Genomic DNA, 26,244 nt, shown 5'->3' on the forward strand with positions numbered 1-26,244 from the left:
GTAAGAGTGAGAGAAAGTTGTGGTGAAAGAGTACAGCAGGGATCACCACCATCCCCTGCCGGAGCCTCGTGGAGCTTTAGGTGTTTTCGCTCAATAAACACTCACAACGCCCGGTCTGGGAATTGAAACCGCGATCCTATGACCGCGAGTCCGCTGCCCTAACCACTGGGCCATTGCGCCTCCACGAATTAATATCTAGACCAACGCATAACCATGCATTATCAATCCAGTGGGTTACAAGCTCTCATAAGTGAACCACTATAATGGATTTCAACTGATCAATTACTCATATCGAATCAATTGGGTTACAAAGTATTTGTGTATTATTTGCTGGCTTGGTGGGGTTACAGGATGTTCCACTGAACAAGTGGGCTACAAAGACAAGTAACCCAGTGGGTTACACCAATCTGTGGGTTAGAACATGTATATGAGCATGTATGTGTGTATGAGTGTATATGTGTGTGTATATATAAGTATGTGTGGGTATATATGTGTGTGTATATATATGTGTGTATGTGTGTATATGTATATGTGTGCATGTATGTATGAATGTGTGTGTGATTATATGTGTATGTTTGTGTGTGTGTATGTATATATATATATATGTGTGGGTGTATGTATATATATGTGCGTGTGTGCATGTATATATATATGTGTGTGTGTTTGTGCATGTATATATTGTATTACTTGTTTGAAATGACACAATAGGTTACAGTGGCTTACAATGGTACCATTTGTTATTTATTTACTAAGACAATGAGTCACAGAATATAACAATGTAGGTTTTCAAGACATTAGATCGTCATCTTCAAATCTCTGTCTCAAAAAACTTGAAAAACCTCTCCAGGTGAAATAAATTCCAAAAGACACTATTTCCATTCTGTTTCAGATATTTGGCTACAACCCAGTTTGAACCAACGTCTGCCCGAAAAGCCTTCCCCTGTTTTGATGAACCTCAGATGAAGGCCAAATTCAATGTGAAGATTGTCAGAAAGAAGCATTACAAGTCCATATCTAACACCAATGTGAAGAGCACGGTGAAACTGGAGTAAGGTTTTTTACCATTTTCTCAAATAGTTGCCATTATATATGATGATGATGATGACGATGATGATGACGATGACGACGACGACGTCGACGATCACCATCATCATCGTCATTTAACATCTGCTTTCCATGCTGGCATAAGTTGGACGGTTTGACTGAGGACTGGCAAGCCAGGAAGCTGCACCAGGCTCCAATCTGATTTGACAAGGTTTCTACAGCTGGAAGCCCTTCCTAATGCCAACCACTCTGAGAGTGTAGTGGGTGCTTTTTATGTGCCACCATCATGGGAGCCAGTCAGGCAACACTGGCATTGGCCATGCTTGAATGGTGCTTTTTACATGGTCGTCAGACAGAGAGCCACCTGCTACTCACCATTGTCCTAGCAGGTGACCCAAGCAATTAAGATTTGAATTGATGTTGCTGCTATATCAATAACACCATGTGGCTTGTGTTGACCAATAGCAGAACAATATCTAAAAGCCATCTTGGATTTGTCTCATTTGGTCTCTACAAGCCTGATGCGACAGGTCCATTTCATGAGCCTTTAAGGTCCATTTTATGAAGCCATACAACATTATCTTCATCATCATCATTTAATGTCTGTTTTCCATGCTGGCATGGGTTGGACGGTTTGACAGGAGCTGGCAAGGTTTCTATGGCTGGATTCCCTTCCTAATGCCAACCACTTTACAGAGTGTACAGGATGTTCTTACAAAGCATTAGTATGGGTGCATTGATATTGGATCAGCATGAGTGCCTTTTATGTGGCACCAGCATCCACGAGCTTGCATATACTCAGCTGGAGAAGGATGTAGCGGACATGCCTGTGTGACAGGACAACCTTGATTTTAGTTAGCTTGACATGTCTTCTCAAGCACGACAAACCACCAGGAGTCTCGGTCCTCTGTCATCCCCTTTATGAGGTCCAGTGTCTTAAGATCCTTTCTCACCACTTCATCCCATGTCTTCCTGGGTCTACCCCTTCCACATGTTCCCTCCACATGTGTAACATAGTAACATAATATATAGAGCATTTCAATAATGTGAGAAAAGTACGCTTCAGTATTCATCACTGAATATAGAAACGTATGTAACAGATGAAATAAAGAAATACTAAATTCATCCCCATTATTTTCCTTTTTTCTCTCAGTATAAGGCGTTTGTCATCTTCGTCTGCTGCAGATGACCTGGCTTTGCTTAATGAATCCATAGGAACTTTTATTATTATATACACCTGTGACTTCATGGATCTTTATGATTTATGAACTTGGTTATGACATAATCCACAGTTACAACATAATCCACAGTTACAACATAATCCACAGTGCTCCCGAAACAGCTGTCAAGAAACTATTACATAACTCCTTTTGTTTATTTTGTATTCTTTATTCAATACCCTCTATTTTGTATTTCATGTAAATATTTGCATTAAGTCAGTCTGTTTTTATCTGCCTTTCTACTTATATATATGCTAGTATTGAACAGTGAGAAGGAGCATTCAACATTGCATTGGTAGATAAATTTTCTTTATTTGTGGATCAACAAGGCAACCAATGGTTTTATGTATGAAAGGTCTCCACAGTTGTTCAAATGAACAACTTGGGAATGTTGGTACTTATCTCTATTGTGGAGATCTCTTCCAAATGAAACCTCTGGTTGCCTTGTTAATCCATAAATAAAATATATACATATATATATGAGCATGTATGTGTGTATGTGTATATATGTGTGTGTGTGTGTGTGCATTTGTGTATGTATGGATGTGTGTATATATAATTATGTGTGGGTATATGTGTGTGTGTATATATATGTGTGTGTATGTGTATATGTGTGCATGTATGTATGTTTGTGTGTATATGTATGTGTGTGTGATTATATGTGTATGTATGTGTGTATGTATATATATATATATATGTGGGTGTATGTATAGATATGTGCGTGTGTGTATGTATGTATATATATGTGTGTGTGTTTGTGTATGGATATATATGTGTGTTTGCACGTATATATATATGTATATGTGTGTGTATGTGTATGTGTGTGTATGTATATATATATGTGTGTGTGTATGTATATATATGTGCGTTTATGTGTATGTGTATGTATATATGTGTGTGTGTGTGTGTGTGTGTCTGTGTGTATATATATATACATATCACCTTGACCACCTTGACCGACCAGTCCATCGGGCGTCCATTTGACACCGCTGGACACAGCATGCTGTCCACTCCTCTCTGGATCTGCGCGATCCAGATATATATATACATATATATAGATATAATATGCTTGTAGTAATGGCTGTAAAAATGTCACGTACCTCACACACTCTTCTGCTGTCTTCTACGTATTTGCAGGGACGACTGGATCGAAGACACATACCACACAACCCCTAAAATGTCCACCTACCTCCTCGCCTTCATCGTCTGTGACTTCAGTTACACGTCACAAATGGGTTCCAGCAACAAAACACTGGTGAGACCTTTCTCTTAGTTTCCTCATCAATTCCACCACCACCACCACCACCAACCACCACCACCAACCACCACCACCACCACCACCACCACAACAACAACAACAACAACAACCACCACCACCACCACCACCACAACCACCACCACCACCACCACCAACAACAACAACAACAACAACCACCAACCACCACCACCACCAACCACCACCACCACCAACCACCACCACCACCACCACCACCACCACCAACCACCACGACCACGACCACCACCACCACCACCACCACCAACCACACCACCACCACCACCACCACAACCACCACCAACCACCACCACCACCACCAACCACCACCACCAACCACCACCACCACCACCACCATCACTACCATTTAAGAGATGAGGAATTATGTACATTATTTGTATTATTTACATTTGACGGATATTTGTCCACATCTTGTTTGTTGTTAACACGTTTCGGCTGATATACCCTCAAACTTTCATCAGGTGTCTTGGGGAAATTTCGAACTTGTGTTCTCATTCCTAAGGTATATTTCGATCTTCTTCTTCTTCTTCTTCCTCCTCCTCCTCGTCTTCGTCTTCTTCTTCTTCTTCTTCTTCTTCCTCCTCCTCCTCCTCCTCCTCCTCTTCATCTTCTTCTTCTTCTTCTTCTTATTATTATTATTATCATTATCATTATTATTATATTATTATTATTATTATTCAGGTCATTGCCTGGAATCGAACTCAGAATCTTGGGGGTTAGTAGCCTGTGCTCTTAAACCACTAGAAACAAGATGACGACAAATATCCGTCAAATGCAAATAATATAAATGTTTGACTTTACATTATATTCTACATTGACTTGTTTGTTAAAAAGCACAGGAATCGTTGTATTTCTTTTCATTTACTGATCTCTTTATTCAGGTTGGCGTTTGGGTCAGGGAAGATTTTATGAATGAAACTAGCTTTGCTTTAGAACGAGCAAGGACTGTGCTGGAATTTTATGCAGGCTATTTTCAGTCTCCATTTCCTCTGGAGAAACTCGGTAAGAAATTAAAATCAAACTCTGTTTTTTATTCTATCAAGTTTAATTACAGTTTTTATCATGTGTAAACCTAGTTATAGATAGAACAAATACGCTGTTTCTCGGCATGTCATAAGAGGCAGCTTAAAAGGGTGAGTGACAAGAAGAGCGTCCAGCTGTGAGACATTGCCACAGGGAAAGGTGGCAATGGGTAAGGTGTAAAAGAGTGATGGTGGTGGAGGTGATGGTTATGAAGGTGGTGGTGGGGGTGAATAGTTGATCATAGCAAATTGAATTCTTTGAGAGAATTTATTATATAGTTGCTGAGAAAAGAAAACTTAAAGTAAACCCAAGATGTAGTATTTGAGCTCTGACAAGTCAACAGCAGTAGCAGCAGCAGCAGCAGCAGCAGCAGTAGTAGTAGTAGTAATAATAATAATAATAATAATAATAAGAAGAAGAAGAAGAAGAACAACAACAACAACAATCCTTTCTACTATGGGCACAGGACCAGAAACTTAGGAAAATGGTGGCTAGTCAATTACATCAACCCCAGTGATCCTGGAAGGATGAAAAGCAAATGATGATGATGATGATGATGGTGGTGGTGGTGGTGGTGGTGGTGGTGGTGGTGGTGGTGCTGCTGCTGCTGCTGCTGCTGCCGCCGCCCTGAAGACATAGCATTTGTACTACAGGGCCAGGTTGGTATCAGCCAGGTTGGTATCAAAAGGGTTAATTATAATAATGAAAATAGTAATAATTAATGATGATAATAATAGAAGGATGATTTCTAACAGTGACAAAAAAGGTTGTAGATCTGAAAGGAAGGTGTTAAATCAGTTAATGGGCTCCAACTTAAAACCGTGTAGTTGTTGAGCAACATGTTAAACTTGCAGTCATCTCTTAGCTTGTTTGACAGCATCGGTGTTGAAATTCTCATCAGCAACATAATAAGAGGGTGAGTCAAAAAGTAATGCCATTTTGTTTAGGACAGGTATAATTACCAACACAGGAACATATGTCGTACATCAAAATGAAGCTGGTTCTCTATGGATCACATCTCTTCTCAGCATAATCACCGTTTCTCTCAATAGCAATGTTCCACCTTCAAATAAGAGCATGTGTCCCTGCCCCGTAAAATTCTGTTGACTGTTCTTTGAGCCACTTCTTCACTACAGTTTTCACTTCCTCGTCACTGGACTATCATCATCACTGGACTATCATCTCTTCAGCCCCATGAAAGAGGGTTTGAGAGGCAAACATTATTCCGGTGATGAGGAAGTGAAAACTGTAGTGAAGAAGTGGCTCAAAGAACAGTCAACAGTCAGTGTCCCAGCATGCTCCAGCATAGCCATAGGTCCATGATTTGTGACCTGTTATGATGGATTTCAAAGATCTTTTGTCTTTCTTGACACAATCAGGAAGATCCTTTGCAGCTGAAACTTGATCTCCTTTTTGAGATGACCCCACTCTGCACACTATATTTCTAAGAACTGCCATGAACAACAGAAGGGAGCAAGAACATGCAAGGTCAATCTGTGCAAAGTGATGTACTTTAGCTGTGTTACCATAGCAACAGTCCTGACACTTTTTGATCAGACCTTCTATTTTGGAAAAGAAAGGTTTTCAGTACATGAAAGCATGTAATATGGACCCAATTTTGCTTAAATGATTCAGGATGGGTCGTTTTTCAGAGACCTTTTTTGGTAAAAAGTGCGCCTTATATGCTATCAAATATGGTAACTTACCATAATTCTCTTTCTTTCTCTCTCTCTCAGATCTGATAGGTATCCCAGATTTCGCAGCTGGAGCCATGGAGAACTGGGGCCTGATAACTTACAGGGAGACAGCACTGCTCAATGATCCCTTAATGAACTCAATATCTCAATCTGAACGGGTCACATTAGTGGTGGCTCATGAGCTTGCACATCAGGTGAGTACCTCAGGGTATCATAGACAGATATGGAGGAATACAATGTACACATACACACATACATATACATTTGTATCGACATATATATGTATGCATGTATGTATGTGTGTGCATATTATATATTTATGTATGTAATCTTTTATTCTAATATATATATATATATATATATATATATAATTAATCAATATAGGGAGGCAAAAAAATTTTGTAGAATTCATTTGGTCAGATATTGGCGAGGCATGGACGAGAATGCCTCGTGAAAAATATCTGTTCCGATTTGGCTATTCCTTACTGATGAATCTAAGGGCCTATGGTAGATTGGCTTGATTTAATTTAATCAGGTTAGTTTACCATTAAACAGTAGAAGAAACGGTGCATCGTATAAGGAATTCAGGGTAAATGTTTTTTAATTTTCTCCTGGTTTACGGAATTAATGTTATTTTGCGGTTGAAGCTTTTTGGCTGTTATTTCTAGTGGGTGAATGGCCTATTATGGCCGTTCCTTGATTGTGATATATATATATATATATATATATATATATATATATATATTATATATATATAATATATATATATATATACACACACATACATACACCCGTGCTCATAGACATACACACCTATGTATGTATACAAATATATATTTATGTACCTCACCATTGCTTGACAGCTCATGTTAGCTTGTTTATGGCCCTGTAACTTTGCAGTTCAGCAAAGGTGACTGATGAAATAACTACCCAGCTTATTCTATCAAAATAGAAAAAAAAATTCTGTGGTTGATTTGCTTAAGTAAACCCTTGAAGGCTGAGCCCCTGCATGGCTGCAGTCTATGATTGAAATGAAAAAAGATATGCTCTGTCCACATGGACCTGTAACCATGAAGCAGACATGTAGCCCTCCGTCTAGCAAAGTACATGTGAACATCCATCTAAGGCATCAGATCAGGACTAATTTATACAATGTTCAATTAGTGTCTATATGTTATATTAAACTTTGGCAAGTACAGTAAAATTGTGCTTTGCTGAGGAGGTTAACATAAAACTAAAACATGTGAAGAGTTATCTTCCATGCCAGATACATGAAAATAATATTACTAATTGGTTATACTGTTTGTTTGTTTTTTTCCATGCATAAATATTTTTAATTAACATATTAAGTGTTCGCTGATTTTAACATGTTAATTAGTTTTTTGATTATTGTTTCGATATGGATAATTATTTCATTTTGAAATACTTTCTCTTTTGTTATGCCAATAAATATAAAACCTTATCTACTTAATTATCCCTCCATCATTATTTCAGAAGATGAAAGCAATGCTTCATTGATAAGGCTTGAATAAGGCAAAAAAAAAAAAAACTATCTTGAATAAGGCAAAAAAAACAAAAAAAAAACTATCATTTTTTTTTTTGCCTTATTCAAGCCTTATCATCTCTTTTGTTTTATACATTTTTTTATATAACCATTTACAAATCTTTGTTTGTTGTTTGTGTTTCTTTCAGTGGTTTGGAAATTTGGTAACCATGTGTTGGTGGAATGATCTCTGGCTCAATGAAGGATTCGCAACTTATATTTCCTATTTTGGAATAGAACACGCATCAAAAGATCCAAAAACAGTCAGTGAAAACTTTTCTTTTTTTTTTTCTCTTCTTCTCTTTCAATCAAATTCTTTTTGAAAACCAAGAAGGAATCAAACTCTTTTTCAAAAATACAGCTTTTTGGTGGTCTTATTCATGCTGAGCACCAAACAGATATTTGCATTGAACCAGATAGAGTGGGCTGCGAAAACAAACGAAGGAACCAAAGACAATTTCTGCATGACAGGTCCTTTTGCTTAGCCCCAGGTCAGGTCTGACTGAGAATACCTCCGATCAGATGGTTTCTAGCCATGACCATCCCATCCCATCCCATCCCATTCAATTTTCTGCATTAGAAATAACATTATGAAATGTGTTTTTCCTTTGTATAGGAACTGCAGCAGCCCCTATTTCTACTCGATATTATCGATAACATTCAATATAACAAATCCTTTTGTCTTTAATTCTTTCTTTATACTTGTACATTATATAATCCTTAAGCTCAATATTAGTAGCCATTCCCTAGTTTATGAAAAAAATACAAAAATCCTTGTATAGAACCATATGCTTCACAGTTCCAGTGACACGGTATTTGGCTGTTGTGTGCATGCTCACATGTCCAAGATAGGAAGCTCTATGCTAGGGAAAGAGTGCACTGTGGTTTACACAGTGCCGCTCCTGGTGTGCTGGTGGAAGGTAGTGTTTCTTTTTGACTCTACCTGTGTTGTGCTTAAAAATGTGTTTATATTCTTGAATGTGATAAAATGTAGAATTAGATTATTATCCTGCTTCCAGCTTCAGTGTCGCTGCCAGGATTTGAAAAATAGGGCAGATTTTCCTCCTTTATTTTGTGATTTAGGTGGGATTTTGGAAAAACAAGGGGGAATTCGTGGCAGTGTTCAGTGAACAAATTAAACACACTGCCCGGCAGTGGCTAAAACGCAAACCAATCAAGTTTATGTGTAAATATTCTTTTTATATGTTTGTTTCCTTTTACACAATATTAAAACAACGGATAAAAATTTTCTGAAGCAGCAACCCCACTGGTTTTATCTACAAGCTGCAGCTTCCATCTACATTGCATTCTTCTGGGGTCGATAAAATAAAGTACCAGTCAAGTTTCTACCTTATGTCTTCACATCAACAAATGGCAAATAATGATTTCTTCAGCAATTTCTATTGGCCTTAACATTGGAATGTTTGTGTGAAACTACAAAGATGGTCTCCTGTTGCTATCCTACAAGGGATTCTTGCATGACCCCACTTTACTAGCTAGGGTAAATTCTGAGAAAGAGGGAAAGAGAGAGGGGAATTGTTTCTAGTACATATTTGACTGGGAACTTATTTATTGATTCGAAAACTGATGAGCATGAAAGTTCAAGTTGACCTGAGTAGAATTTGAACTCAGAGCTCATGGGAAAATATTGTTGAGGTTTTTTTTTTGTTTAATTTTTGTTTTTTATCTTTGACAGTTTGATTATTTTGTCATTGACACCATCCATATAGCCCTGGAATCGGATGGTTCTTCAGCATCTCATCCATTGAATGTTCCAATCAGGAATCGACATGACATTATGTCTGCCTTTGATGACATCAGCTATAATAAGGTAACGACTTCTGACTCCTTATTTGGTTATAGAGTAGAATTTATTTGAAAGGGTTAAATGAACACAATTAAAGACCCTTAGATTTATTTAGTGTATGTTATATGTGTATATATACTGTATACTGTATGTAAGGGTAAAAGAGCTCCTTTGGTCATGAATGACCATGGGATGGCACCTAGAAAGTCCCCCGCCAAGGCACAAGTCCAGGCAAGATTGTTTATGGAAGACCAGCAGTCACCCGTGCATGCCAGTCTCCCCTTTCTACACCATAATATGTCCACAGGGTAAAGGGTTAAGACCCCCTTCGGTTATGAATGTCCATGGGATGGCACCTAGAAAGTCCCCCACCAAGGCACAAGTCCGGGCAAGGTTGTTTATGGAAGACCAGCAGTCGCCCATGCATACCAGCCTCCTCTCTGCCTGCCACCGATGTTATCCAAGGAAAAGGGAAAGGGGCCGATGCAGTTTGGCACCAGTTATGTCGCAACTCATTTCTACAGTTGAGTAAACTGGAGCAATGTAAAATAAAGTGTCTTGATCAAGAACACAACACACAGCTCAGTTCAGGAATTGAACTCACTACCCCACTACTCTAACCACTGAGCCATGTCCCTTCATATACTGTATGCATGTGTTACATATATGTGTATATATCATATATGCTGTATGTGTATATATGTGAATATAATGTATATTGTATGTGCATTAGAATACACTGTATGTGTACATATAGTGTATATTGCATGTGTATATATTGTGCATACATTGTGTATACTGTATATATATATATATATATATATATATATAAAAGTTGAGTTGTGGGGTATCGCACGAGTGGAATTATATACGAAAGAAGGTTTGAAAATGCAATTTAAAAGATGTTTATTTACTTAACCGGTTTCACTCTTTGGTAAAAGATTGTCAAAAGTAACATTGAATAATATGGGTTCAAAAAAGTTTTTTACATAATTGTCACATTGAATATTATGAATTCAAAAATGTTTTTTTATACATAATTGTCACATTACATGTATAAATATAGTGTTTGGTAACAGAGAAGTTCAATAGTGTGATGAGAATATTTGGAAAAATTGGCAGAAAAGAATAAAACAAATATATTATTGGAAATTTGGTTGCGTTAATTATTGGTTGTCGCAAATTGTCACATTACATGTATATATATACAGTCTTTGGTAGAAAGGACATGTTAAAGACATAAGGAAGTGCAATAGTTTGGTGAGAAAATTTGTAATATTGACAGAAAAAATGGATATTTTATACATCTCAGAATATTTTGAGTTGAAGGCGAGAATTTGTTTTTACTGACCTGTTGGCTTTAGCAGAAAAGTTGAATTGAGAGAAAAAAATGTTGTACCCAGTTTTGTTTATGGTTCCCCTTCACTGATGCTTGAAGGGGAACCATAAACAAAACTGGGTACAACATTTTTTTCTCACAATTCAACTTTTCTGCTAAAGCCAACAGGTCAGTAAAAAGAAATTCTCGCCTTCAACTCAAAATATTCTGAGATGTATAAAATATCCATTTTTTCTGTCAATATTACAAATTTTCTCACCAAACTATTGCACTTCCTTATGTCTTTAACATGTCCTTTCTACCAAAGACTGTATATATATACATGTAATGTGACAATTTGCGACAACCAATAATTAACGCAACCAAATTTCCAATAATATATTGTTTTATTCTTTTCTGCCAATTTTTCCAAATATTCTCATCACACTATTGAACTTCTCTGTTACCAAACACTATATTTATACATGTAATGTGACAATTATGTATAAAAAAACATTTTTGAATTCATAATATTCAATGTGACAATTATGTAAAAAACTTTTTTGAACCCATATTATTCAATGTTACTTTTGACAATCTTTTACCAAAGAGTGAAACTGGTTAAGTAAATAAACATCTTTTAAATTGCATTTTCAAACCTTCTTTCGTATATATATATATATTATATATATATATATAAAAGTTGAGTTGTGGGGTATCGCACGAGTGGAATTATATACGAAAGAAGGTTAGAAAATGCAATTTAAAAGATGTTTATTTACTTAACCGGTTTCACTCTTTGGTAAAAGATTGTCAAAAGTAACATTGAATAATATGGGTTCAAAAAAGTTTTTTACATAATTGTCACATTGAATATTATGAATTCAAAAATGTTTTTTTATACATAATTGTCACATTACATGTATAAATATAGTGTTTGGTAACAGAGAAGTTCAATAGTGTGATGAGAATATTTGGAAAAATTGGCAGAAAAGAATAAAACAAATATATTATTGGAAATTTGGTTGCGTTAATTATTGGTTGTCGCAAATTGTCACATTACATGTATATATATACAGTCTTTGGTAGAAAGGACATGTTAAAGACATAAGGAAGTGCAATAGTTTGGTGAGAAAATTTGTAATATTGACAGAAAAAATGGATATTTTATACATCTCAGAATATTTTGAGTTGAAGGCGAGAATTTGTTTTTACTGACCTGTTGGCTTTAGCAGAAAAGTTGAATTGAGAGAAAAAAATGTTGTACCCAGTTTTGTTTATGGTTCCCCTTCACTGATGCTTGAAGGGGAACCATAAACAAAACTGGGTACAACATTTTTTTCTCACAATTCAACTTTTCTGCTAAAGCCAACAGGTCAGTAAAAACAAATTCTCGCCTTCAACTCAAAATATTCTGAGATGTATAAAATATCCATTTTTTCTGTCAATATTACAAATTTTCTCACCAAACTATTGCACTTCCTTATGTCTTTAACATGTCCTTTCTACCAAAGACTGTATATATATACATGTAATGTGACAATTTGCGACAACCAATAATTAACGCAACCAAATTTCCAATAATATATTTGTTTTATTCTTTTCTGCCAATTTTTCCAAATATTCTCATCACACTATTGAACTTCTCTGTTACCAAACACTATATTTATACATGTAATGTGACAATTATGTATAAAAAAACATTTTTGAATTCATAATATTCAATGTGACAATTATGTAAAAAACTTTTTTGAACCCATATTATTCAATGTTACTTTTGACAATCTTTTACCAAAGAGTGAAACTGGTTAAGTAAATAAACATCTTTTAAATTGCATTTTCAAACCTTCTTTCGTATATATATATATATATATATATATATATATATATATATATATATATATAATGTATATATTGTATGTATTGTGTCTGTATACATTGTAAATCTAGTGTATATTGTGTATATAGCATAGAGAAACAAACTTTCCAGGTACAAATATAAAACACAGTTTACTCTTACTGAATCTCTTGAGCCATGACCTATGACCTAAAACAAGACACATAACTCTGCCTCCACCAGTTTGCCTGGCTGATAAAAACAAGTTGGTTTTGGTGGATTGGCAAAATCCTTTACAACAGCAGATAAAATACCAAATGATTATCTGGTGTTTTGGTGCCTTATCAACTTGATTCCCTCTGATTTTTGTGCTATCTCATCATCGTCGTCAGTGGTGGCAGTGGCATTATTTCGTATCTGAGAAATTTGTTTCTTCTTTGCTGAATGTGTCCTTTATGGTGATGGTGTTGGTGACTTTGTAGACCAATTCTTGCAAAGAAGTGTTACTGACATTGACTGCATGGCAATGTTGGTAGAAGACAAGATTTATTTTGTCAGGCCTTTCTCACCTCTCATTTGATTTCTTCCTTTTCTCTTCTGGTGGTTTCAAAGATTTGGTTTCAATGGTGATGGAACATTATCCCTTGGTACGGTTTCAGGTTTGTGTTTCAAAGGATTCAGGCTCAATTCTAGTGGCTTTTGGTGTTATCCAGGTTGCAACTATTTTAGTGTGTGTGTGTGTGTGTTACAGCTCTGGTTTTACAGACATGCAATTACAATGTCGCAGGAAATAGTTGCAAGATGAATTCTTCAAGCTGAGTCAATCGCAGAAGATAAAGTGGGTAAACCAAGAATGAAATGGTAGGATAATACCCATAATCTCATTTGATCATGCTTAGGAATCTAACAGAAAAGCATAATGACAGTTGCATCTGATGGGATCTTATGGAGGTGGTATCTCAGGACTCTAATCCTTCCACTCAGGAATTGTAGGTGGAGAAGATGGACAGACATGTGTGTGTTTGTGTGTGGTTTTCTTGACTTCAATACATAGCAGAGATTCTCTCATTCACATATGTTTGTAATATCACAAAAATAACTACAATAAACATCTCAGTTCTTGTTTTTTCCTGCATAGAAAGAAAGTGTTTTAGTATTGTCATTGAAGAGAATATTAAACAAAAACAAAATTTAAAAAATAAAGGCCCTGCTCTTCACCCTTAGGTTAAGGGCTGTAAAATAATCCAAAGAGACTAATAGTAACCCCATTGGTTTTACATTAGAGTTTTTTCTCCCTAGAGCTGACATGGGCAATTTTTTTTTTTTTTTGAGAAGCAGACCACATGAGACATGACACATCATCAGGTGCCCTACGCTACCAAAAAGAAATTCAAGGTTATTTTTTGTTAGATGAGCCATTTAGAAAATCTTATGGGCCACAGTTTGCCCCTGACTGCCCAAGACTGACACATTTTCCTTCTATTCAGCCATTACAACTGTACCTTAATAACTTTTATTGTGTCACTCTTTTTAAGGGAGCTTCCATACTTCACATGTTGCGATTCTTTCTTGGAGACGAGATCTTTCAAAAAGGTTTACAAGTAAGTGGTCCATTATTTCACTGCTTCTTATTTTATCGTATTTTCTGTTAGACTAACTCATGAGGGTTGAACAGGTTTCAGCTGCCAAACCAGCTTCAACTATTTCTATCTGTAAATATTGAAATTTCTAACTTTGGCACCAAACCATGCAGGGAATGGATGGATGGGTTGAGTCGATTGAACCAAATTTGATGTATTTACTGGTATATAGTTTACTGACCCAGGAGGGGTGAAAAATAAATAAAGTAAACTCTTGTGTTTGAACTGTAATGAGGGATGAACAAAGGTGTGATGAGGGTGCAATGATGTTGAGGGTATTTATGAAGGCCATTCAAGGCTGGAGGTGCATTGTATTGATTCATAAAAAGGGGTGTGAGAGAGGCATAAAGTTTATTTTATTCAGAAATGTTGTGTTGGGGGCCTTAATCCATTTCTTACTTTAATTCTTCCAATACCACCATCACCCACCATGACCTCCACCACCACTACCAAAACCACATATACATATACACACACAACACATATATATACCCACACACACTTATATATACACACACTTGTACACACACACACACACACATTCACACACACACATGCACATATATTTTAGTGCAAATGGTTTCTTATATGGGGCTGTTTTTACAATCCTGTAAATAATAATAATGGTATTTTTATATAAGCTTAGAGCTTATGGCGATCACCATGCAATGACTGAGGAAAATAGTCTAATAAAGGGGCATATAAGCCATAAACCTTCTTTTTTCTGTCAAGGGCTTATATGCCCCTCTATTAGACTATTTTTCTTAGTTGTTGTATGGTGATTGGCATAAGATTTAAGCTTATATAAAAATACCGTATATATATATATATATATATATATATAGGTTTCTTTCAGTTTCAATCCACCAAATCCACTAACAAACAAGACTTTGGTCAGCCTGAGGCTACAGTAGAAGACACTTGCCCAACGTGCCTCACAGTGATACTGAACTCAAAAGCATGTGGTTGGTAAGCAAGCTTCTTACCACACAGCCACAGCCACACCTCATGTTTAATTTTCCCAAATGTCTTTCAAATCTTTAATGCCAGATGGTTTTTCTTTTAAAACTTTTTTTGTAATTTTTCTCTTCCAGAGATATATTTCACAACATTCTTACAGGAATGCCCAACACAATGATCTCTGGATGGCTCTTACTCAGGTATGGCACCGACATTTTTCTTTCGAGTTTTTTTTTTTTTTTCCCACTTTTTCCTGTTTCTCAGATGGTTCTTTCCCATATTTGATCACCTTTGACTTGTGTTTCAGTCACTGGGCTGTGGCCATGCTGTGGCACCACCTTGAAAGTTTTAGTTCAATAAATCGACCCCATTACTTAGATTTTTTTAAAGTTTGATATTTATTCTCTTGGTTTCTTTTGTTGAACCGCTAAGTTACTGGAACATAAACACACAAACATCAGTATTCAAGTGGTGGGAGGACACACACATATACACAGGTGTATGTAGGTGTGTGTATTGTGCGTGTGTGTATATATGTATACACACACAGACACACACACATAACTGTGTGTTGAGGCACATGGCCTTGTGGTTAGAGCAGCGGACTCACGGTCAAGGGATCACGGGTTCAAATCTCAGACCGGGTGATGTGTGTGTTTATGAGCGAAAACACCTAAGCTCCACATGGCTCCAGCAGAAGGTAATGGCGAACTTCTGCTGATTCTTTCGCCACAACTTTCTCCCACTCATTTTACAGCTTTCTGTGCATGTCCAGGAAAGAATTGTTCCATGTTCTCTTGAAAGTTTATAAATTCTTCATATCATATCATATACCCAGGCCTATTCCGCATTTTCTTTTTTTTTAGGAGGGGTTAGCCATAACAAGACACACACCAAGTATTCCATTAACTTCCCAGCTCAAAGAGGCGAGCCCCTTCCTATGCTCGGGTTAAGGCATAGGGCAGAACTCCCAAAATCTGCAGCGAGGCTCGACAGCATATGCTGGTTTTCCCCTGCCGCATCACGCTGCTTCCATACTCCTTGAGCAACATCAGATTCACTCATCCATCCACAAACACTCTCCAGGCTTTCCCATCATTTATAAACTCTCTTGCCTTATTCTTAGAATTAATTGATAACTATAAAGACCATCAGAATCCTTTATGTTATGTTTTTCCCCCTCTGCTCCTCTACCTATTTCTTTATTACCCACAAGGGACTAAACATAGAGGGGACAAACAAGGACAGACATAGGTATTAAGACGATTATATCGACCCCAGTATGTAACTGGTACTTAATTTATTGACCCCGAAAGGATGAAAGGCAAAGTAGACCTCGACGGAGTTTGAACTCAGAACGTAAAGACAGACGAAATACCTATTTCCTTATTACCCACAAGGGGCTAAACATAGAGGGGACAAACAAGGACAGACATAGGTATTAAGTCGATTATATCGACCTCAGTGCGTAACTGGTACTTAATTTATTGACCCCGAAAGGATGAAAGGCAAAGTAGACCTCGACGGAGTTTGAACTCAGAACGTAAAGACAGACGAAATATCTATTTCTTTATTACCCACAAGGGGCTAAACATAGAGGGGACAAACAAAGACAGACATAGGTATTAAGTCAATTATATCGACCCCAGTGTGTAACTGGTACTTAATTTATTGACCCCGAAAGGATGAAAGGCAAAGTCGACCTCGGCGGAATTTGAACTCACAATGTAACGACAGATGAAATACGGGTACGCATTTTGCCTGGCGTGCTAACGTTTCTGCCAGCTCGCTCGCTCCTCTACCATGTTGTCTACATCTATTACAGGAAGCCGAAGTGCAAAACCAGACAATCGACATCAGTACAACAATGTCTGAATGGATCTCTGAGAAGAATTACCCAGTTGTCTTCGTCCAATGGAACAATTCGGAACTGATCTTGTCGCAGGAGATATTTCTTTATGATGACAGTCTCTCTAGCTGCAGCAAAACATCCAGGTAAGCCACATTTTTTTAGTCATCATCATCATCATCATCATCATCATTGCCGTCGTCATCCATTACATTTTACTTGTTTCATTCATTGGACTGTGGCCATGCTGGGGCATCGCTTGAAGGGTTTTGTCCCATAAATTGAATACAGTACTTCTTTTTAAGCCAGGCACTCATTCTGTTGGTCTTTTTTTGCCAAACTGCTAAGTTGCAGGGATGTAAACTAAGCAACACCTGCTGTCATGTGGGGATAGGGCACAACCAAAAACATAATGACACACACACACATACATACATATATATATTGTTGCCAGTGCCACCTGACTGGTTCCCGTGCCAGTGGCATCTAAAAAGCACCATTCAAGCACACACACACACACACACACACACACACATTTTAATGTTTGTTTCTATGTCCAGTTATAATGTAAACAGTTTTACATTAATCTGATAGATCACTCTATATTTTTATAGAGTACAAATTAACTATCCTTAAACAAGAATGTTGCTGACAGTAACTTCGAAGTTTTACCAAACTAAGGCATCATCAGGCTGCAGTTTGACAAAGGCTTAGTTGGCCACACATTCTTATTTAAAAATAATATATCATCATCATAGGCGCAGGAGTGGCTGTGTGGTAAGTAGCTTGCTTACCAACCACATGGTTCCGGGTTCAGTCCCACTGCGTGGTACCTTGGGCAAGTGTCTTCTACTATAGCCCCAGGCTGACCAAAGCCTTGTCAGTGGATTTGGTAGACGGAAACTGAAAGAAGCCCGTCGTATATATGTATATATATATATATATGTGTGCATGTATGTTTGTGTGTCTGTGTTTGTCCCCCTAGCATTGCTTGACAACCGATGCTGGTGTGTTTATGTCTCCGTCACTCAGCGGTTTGGCAAAAGAGACTGATAGAATAAGTACTGGGCTTACAAAGAATAAGTCCCGGGGTCGAGTTGCTCGATTAAAGGTGGTGCTCCAGCATGGCCGCAGTCAAATGACTGAAACAAGTAAAAGAGTAAAAGAGTAAGAGTATCATCATCATTCAATGTCTGTCGTCCATGCTGGCATGGGTGGGATGGTTTAACAGGATCCGGTCAAGTAGAAGAGTACACTAGGCTACTGTGTCTGTTTTGGCCAGGTTTTTTTATGGTTGGGTGTCCTTCCAAACACCAACCACCCTGTAGAGTGGCACAAGCACAGGCGAGGTCACCAAGACAAAGAATTTTGAGAGAGGAGGCTTGGGCATTGGAGGAGGGGATATTGTGTTAGAGGATGAAGGGTTAGAATGTGTGTGAGAGAGAGAGAGAGAGAGAGAGAGGCAGAAACAGGTGTCTTGGCTACAGAGGAGGTACATGGTTACCCAGCTGAGAGGGAGAGAGAGGGAGAGAGAAGGAGAAAGAGAAGAAAAAGAGAGGGAAAAGTGAGGGAGACAGAGGGAAAGGAAGAGGGAGGGAAAGAGAGAGAGGAGGGGAGTGGGGGAGAGGGAAAGAGATAGAAAGGGAGAGAGGAAGAGAGAGGGAAAGAGAGAGAGAGAGAGGAGAGGGAGAGAGTGGTAACAAGAAAGAGGACAGAAATACGTAATAATAATAATAATAATAATAATAATAATAATAATAATAACAATGATGATGATGATGATGATGATGATGATAAGCCAGTTAATTGCAGCTTCTGATTGTTGGTGTTTAAGTTTATCAGGATCTGTCTTACCTTGATGACAAATTATGTTTCAGGGATGTTATCTGGAAAGTTCCATTTACTTATACGACTGACCAAGAAAAGAAGTTTAATAAAACATCTCAGGATGTTATTTGGCTGAACTCGGAAACAAGGACATTAAATGGTATGTATGCCAGCATATAGATACACCATCACCACCACCATTACCACCACCATCACCACCACCATCATCGCCACCTCCACCATCACCACCACCACCATCATCACCCCCACTATCATCATAATCACCACCACCATCATCATCACCATCATCACCACCACCACCATCATCACTACTACCACCATCATCACCACCACCATCATCGTCACCACCACCACCATCCCCACCACCACCACGACCACCACCATCATCATCACTACTACCATCACCACCATAAACTACCACGACCACCACCATCATCACGACTACCATCACCCACCATCATCATCACCATCATCATCATCAACACCACCACCACCATCACCACCTTCATCATCATCATCATCATCATCACCACCATCACCATTACCACCCTCACTACCACCATTCCCATTGCCTTACTCTTTCTCCGATTTCCACAGTGACCGAGAAATGGCAAAGTAATCGATCATGGGTGATGGGAAATTTAAAGCAATTTGGATTTTACCGCGTGAACTATGACCTCTCCAACTGGGAAGCCCTGATTAACCAGCTCAAGACTAACCACACAGTAAGTCTCACTATATCTTTGTGGCACTGTGCCATTCACTCCCCTTTTCTTTCTCTCTCTGTGTCACTGTCACTGTTATAATTGCCCCTACTCCTTTCAGGGATCTGGCAGTATTCACCTCTCCTCCACTGAAACCATCTCCAAGAAACAATTGCATCTTGTTTCAGCCATTAGATTGTGGCCATGCTGGGGCAGAGCCTGGAAGAATTTTAAGTCAAATGAAATGACTTCAGGATTGTTTTTTATTGTTTTAAAACCTGGTACTTATTCTATTGATCCCTTTTGCCAAAACGCTGTGTTATGGGGATGTAAACACACCAACACCGGTTGTCAAGAGGTGGTGAGGGACAAGAAGTATAAAGATACACACACAACAGGCTTCTTTTCAGTTTCCATCAACCAACTCCACTCAGTTTATCCTCAGTGATGAAGGTGAAAAAAGGTAGAGCTAAAATTACCTTCTCAAGCCATACTGACCCATAAGGGCCAGTTTCCCAGTTTCCATGGCATATATATTTCCCAATTATTTTTGCCAGCTGAGTGGACTGTGGAGCAACGAAAAATGAAGTGTTTTGCTCAAGAACACAATGCACACCCAGTCCAGGAAGTGTTTACATAGATGTTTTTTGTTTATGAATGGTAACTTGCAGTGCTGGTTCTGAACTGTATGGGGGAAAAAAAACTGGAGAGGTAACCTTGAAAAGGATGCTGTAAAGTGGTTGGGATGAGGATGGACATCTAGCCTAGACATCTAGCCAAAGTTGACATGGAGAACAATGCAGCCTTTGGATCCTGTCAAACCATCCAACCTGTGCCAACATGGAAAACTGATATTAAATGATGGTGATGATGATGATGAGGTGTAGGAGTGGCTGTGTGGTAAGTAGCTTGCTTACGAACCACATGGTTCCGGGTTCAGTCCCACTGCGTGGCACCTTCGGCAAGTGTCTTCTACTATAGCCTCAGGCCGACCAAAGCCTTGTGAGTGAATTTGGTAGACGGAAACTGAAAGAAGCCCATCGTATATATGTATATATATATATATATATATATATATATATATGTATATGTATGTGTGTGTATATGTTTGTGTGTCTGTGTTTGTCCCCCCAACATTGCTTGACAACCGCTGCTGGTGTGTTTACGTCCCCGTAACTTAGCGGTTCGGCAAAAGAGACCGATAGAATAAGTACTAGGCTTACAAAGAATAAGTCCTGGGGTCGATTTGCTCGACTAAAGGTGGTACTAAAGGCGGTGCTCCAGCATGGCCACAGTCAAATGACTGAAAAAAGTAAAAGAGTATGATGAATGTGATATATACATAAAATTTTGTATATGTTATACAAGATTTTCAGTGTGGATTTGTATGTTGAAACAGATGTGTATTGGGTACAACATATTTTGACAATAAAACTCTCTCACCAGGTATATTTCACTGGCTTTTAATCTTTATTAATCAACCAGTCAGCCATTTAACCAATTAACTAAATCGATTGTTTCGCCAATCACTTGATCAATCTATTGGTTGGTTCACCAGAGTTCCTTTACTGCCATTTGTAACCGTATCAATAAGGTACCCCCGTCTTAGTCCCAGTTTTACCACAGGCTCACACGCAATGCAGATGAGGGCACCTTTGGATGCACATGCATACATACACACGTGTGCTAGCGTGCGCACGCACACACAGATACACACACACATGCACACACACACACATACGCACACACACACACACATGTCGCTGTTGCTATTTGATTTTGTTTACTTTTTCTTTTACCTCCTCTTCTATTTTTTTTTCCAGGTAATTCCAGCCATTAGCCGTGCTCAACTGATCAACGATGCATGGAGTTTAGCCAAGTGAGTCCAATCTTCAGAAGTACTTCATGTACTCTCTTACTCTTTACTCTTTTACTTGTTTCAGTCATTTGACTGCGGCCATGCTGGAGCACTGCCTTTAATTGAGCAACTCGACCCCGGGACTTATTCTTTTGTAAGCCCAGTACTTATTCTATCGGGTCTGTTGCCGAACCGCTAAGTAACGGGGACATAAGCACACCAGCATCGGTTGTCAAGCAATGCTAGGGGAACAAACACAGACACACAAACACACACACGCATATATATACATATATACGACGGGCTTCTTTCAGTTTCCATCTACCAAATCCACTCACAAGGCTTTGGTCGGCCCGAGGCTATAGTAGAAGACACTTGCCCAAGGTGCCACGCAGTGGGACTGAACCCGGAACCATGTGGTTGGTAAACAAGCTACTTACCACACAGCCACTCCTGCACCTTTAATTTCTCTGCAGACGTTTCTCTGATGTACTCTTCCTTCTTCACCTCTTACCAACATGTTTCATTTTGCTCAGCAGTCACCCATTTTCCCACGTCTTTAAATATAGAGGCAAAGATGTAGCTTCATAATATCAGGTCATTAAGAATGAAATGTCCGGTTTTCTTACGCACCAAGTTTACCGTTTAAACTGGCCATCATCATCATCATCATCAACATCATCCCTTAGTGTCTGTTGTCCAGGCTGGCATGGGTTGGATTGTTTGACCAGGGCTGGATTGTAAGCTGAAGGGCTGCACCAAACTCCAATCTGATCTGGCATGGTTTCTACAGCTGGGTGCCCTTCCTAATGCCAATCACTTTGAAAGTGTAATGGGTGCTTTTATGTGCCACCAGCACGGGTGCCAGTTGTGTGACACCAGTATCTGCCATGACTACAATTTCACTTGGCTTGATGGCTCTTCTTCTCAAGCCATATCCAGCCAAATTATTCTACTTGTTTTATGCCCAAACTGGCCAGATCCAGCCTTTTACACCAACCCTACAACATCCTTTAAAAAATTAAGTTACCTCATCAAAATCTCAAATCTACAAGATCATGTATGACTAATTCAAAGCATTATGAATAAACATACATTGGAAGAATAATAGGAATGATTAAAGAATAATGTGACTGATTCAAGCTTAAAGTTAAGTGAATAATGTGGATGCTTAAAGTTTAAAGTCATGTGAATAATGTGAATGCTTAAAGAATGTGAATGCTCAAAGAATAATGTGAATGCTTAAAGAAAGTGAATGCTCAAAGAATAATGTGAATGCTTAAAGAATAATGTGAACATTTAAACCTTAAAGTCATGTGAATAATGTGAATGCTTAAAGTTTAAAGTCACGTGAATAATGTGAATGCTTAAAGAATTATGTAAATGCTTAAAGTCATGTGAAAATGTGAATGTTTAAAGAACAATGTGAATGCTAAAAGAATAATGTGAATGCTTAAAGTTTAAAGTCATGTGAATAATGCGAATGCTTAAAGAATAATGTAAATGCTTAAAGTCATGTGAAAAATTTGAATGTTTGAAGAATAATGTGAACGTTTAAAGAATAATGTGAATGCTTAAAGTTTAAAGTCATGTGAATAATGCGAATGCTTAAAGAATAATGTAAATGCTTAAAGAATAATGTAAATGCTTAGTCATGTGAAAAATTTGAATGTTTAAAGAATAATGTGAATGCTTAAAGAATAATGTAAATGCTTAAAGAATAATGTAAATGCTTAGTCATGTGAAAAATTTAAATGTTTAAAGAATAATGTGAATGCTTAAAGTTTAAAGTCATTAGTCTACCCCTGACCTTCTGAGACAATGTTAAGAAACAAAAATGATATAAAACAAAGCAAAATGTGGTCAATTAAAGATAATTTCTGATATTTTCAGAGCTGGTATGCTGTCGAAGGAAATACCATTTAAATTGCTGGAATACCTGGAAAATGAGAAAGACGACATCCCTTTGAGTGCGATTGTCACTGAAACTGACTTTCTTAGGAATCTTTTGAGAAAGAAACCAATCTTTGGATTATTTCAGGTAATCTGTCTTCCATTTTTTAAAATTTATATTCATGTATGTATGTGTACATAGGAAAAGGTTGCCAATGACTTTGAAGTTGTAGCTTGTTTGCCTCCATCAATATCTACTCTTGCAACAAGTATTGAGAAATGCTTCGGCCTAGCATTAAATTGTTCTCATATATAACTTAGAAAACACACACACACACACACACCTATACATACATACATAAATATATAATAGGCATAGGAGTGGCTGTGTGGTCAGTAGGTTGCTTACCAACCACATGGTTCCGGGTTCAGTCCCACTGCATGACACCTTGGGCAAGTGTCTTCAGGCCAACTCAAGCCTTGTGAGTGGATTTGGTAGATGGAAACTGAAAGAAGCCTGACATATATATATATATATATATATAATAAATATTAGGGAATATATCCAAATTTACAGGGAAAAAAATCAGATTTAGGATTAAATCCAATTTTATAGTAAAATATTATAAAATATTATTTGAGACAAAACCACTATTTTGCAAAACAAACAAGGAAAGACTTAATCAATACATAAAATTTAATAAATAGTCAAAAAAAAACCGCCACTACAATCGTTTCTTGTCTTGATCGACAATCTTCAGGTGGACTTCCAATCTAAAAAATCAAAATTTTAAAATATAAAAATAATACTTTTAAATAATTAAAGTATAAATGAAAAAATATAAGTATATAATCCATATATAACCTATATATAATCCATATCGAAAATATAGACTAATTACCACGAATTCCCTAAAAAAAAACCATATAAAACAAAACTCTTAAAAACATATAACGATAAAATCTCCCAAATAAGAATAATATAAATAAAAATAAATTTAATAATTATTATAATAATTATATTGATAAATTTAATAATATTAATAATTCCTTAAATGCTGTACATAGATATAATTCTGATAATAATTTTAATAAAAAAAGAATTATAAATATATTTATAATAATGATAATAATAATAAGGTTAATAAGAATAAAATTTGGTTAATAGTTCCTTATGGAGATCAAGTTAAAACGAATATTATTAAAGAGATTTTAGATGTTATAGAACTATTTATTAGAGATAATCGTAAATATAGAAACATTTTCTCTTTTAATAATTTTGGAGTTGGTTACTCTACCACTAATAATATTGGTAACATTATTCTTCATTTAATAAATATAAACTGAATAATTTTTATAAAAAGAAATTATTTGATAATAATATTAATAATGATAAGACTTATATTAATTGTACATGTAGAGATAAATCTAATTGTATATTAAATAATAATTGTGATATTAACGATGTAGTGTATAAATGTATAGTTACATTACATGATTATAACTTTAAGAATAATAATTACACAAAAGCGGTTTATATAGGTTCTACTTCCTCAAAAATAAAACTAAGAATTGCACAACATATGAATTCTTTTAAAAATAAAAATTAATCAACTCAACCGGACTTAGTAAGTATATTTGGAGTCTTAAATCACTAAATATTAATTATAGTTTAATATGGGAAATAATTTGTAAAACTAAATCATATTATAGGAGCTAATTGTTGTTATTTATGCTCTAATGAGTTTAAAGAAATTTTATTTTATAAGTATGATAATTTACTTAATACTGGGGAGGAGCGCAAAATAAAATGTAGACACAAGTTACTTTACTTATATAATAAGTTTCATGATAAATAGCAATAATAGTCCCCTTTTAGGTTATTTTAGTTTAGTTTAAATTAGTTTAGATGATATATATTTTTGTTATGTTGTCTAGGATTTAATTATAGTTAGTCTTTATTGATATTTCTTTGTTTTAATTAGTTCATTTTTAATGTATATTAATTTAGCAGTTTATGGTACGTTAAAACTTTAATAATTTATATTAGATTTTTTTATTTTTTTATTTTTATTTTTATTTATTTTATTTTATTATATTTTATTTTGCATTTGTTATATGTATTTTGAGGATATATTTATATGGTTTTGGGTGTTATTTAGTGGTGTTTTTATTGAGTTTTGTATGTATGTGTGAATGTTTAAGATCCCTTTGTTTTTTGTTTTTTATTTGTATGTTGAATTGACAGATTTTATTTGGGTATTGTCTTTTATAATAAAGTACACACCCATAACAATTATAAGTGCCCACTTCATTCGTTGTACTTGGGTTTGCATGTGAGCCTCAGCATATGCACCTAACGGCCACTCCAGCCCCACATGGATAAAAAAACACATACATCCCCTAAAAAAAAAAAAAAAAAAAAAAAAAAAAAAAAAAAAAAAAAAAAAAAAAAAAAAAAAAAAAAAAAAAAAAAGGGAGTAATCCCATTCACACCAATTATATGTATACAATTATACACACTTGAATAATACATACTAGCCCTAATATACTGAACATACTAATAATCACCAACTAACCACCATCACAAATGAAACCCACACCCATACTATGACAAAACCCCCATACCCTATTTACACCTACATAGTAATCCCAATATATTCTTCCATACATGGACGCAAGTGCGTGAAGCACATGAACATAATTAGT

The 26,244-nt window shown here is 36.6% G+C and overlaps 1 protein-coding gene across 2 annotated transcripts in view; it reads left to right on the forward strand.

The window, feature by feature from the left end:
- LOC115223670 (leucyl-cystinyl aminopeptidase-like) overlaps positions 1-26,244 on the forward strand; it is a 102,010-nt gene that overhangs the window by 62,424 nt on the left and 13,342 nt on the right. For both annotated transcript variants that reach the window (XM_029794343.2, XM_029794344.2), the window contains 13 exons: positions 890-1,048; positions 3,402-3,519; positions 4,440-4,560; positions 6,318-6,472; positions 7,971-8,084; positions 9,518-9,652; positions 14,319-14,384; positions 15,518-15,583; positions 17,209-17,378; positions 19,110-19,219; positions 19,678-19,805; positions 21,608-21,663; positions 23,536-23,683. In XM_029794343.2, coding sequence (XP_029650203.1) covers positions 890-1,048; positions 3,402-3,519; positions 4,440-4,560; positions 6,318-6,472; positions 7,971-8,084; positions 9,518-9,652; positions 14,319-14,384; positions 15,518-15,583; positions 17,209-17,378; positions 19,110-19,219; positions 19,678-19,805; positions 21,608-21,663; positions 23,536-23,683 — 1,546 coding nt within the window. The remainder of the gene's footprint in view (positions 1-889; positions 1,049-3,401; positions 3,520-4,439; positions 4,561-6,317; positions 6,473-7,970; positions 8,085-9,517; positions 9,653-14,318; positions 14,385-15,517; positions 15,584-17,208; positions 17,379-19,109; positions 19,220-19,677; positions 19,806-21,607; positions 21,664-23,535; positions 23,684-26,244) is intronic.

Source organism: Octopus sinensis, linkage group LG23 (assembly GCF_006345805.1).
Source record: "Octopus sinensis linkage group LG23, ASM634580v1, whole genome shotgun sequence".
Taxonomy (NCBI): domain Eukaryota; kingdom Metazoa; phylum Mollusca; class Cephalopoda; order Octopoda; family Octopodidae; genus Octopus; species Octopus sinensis.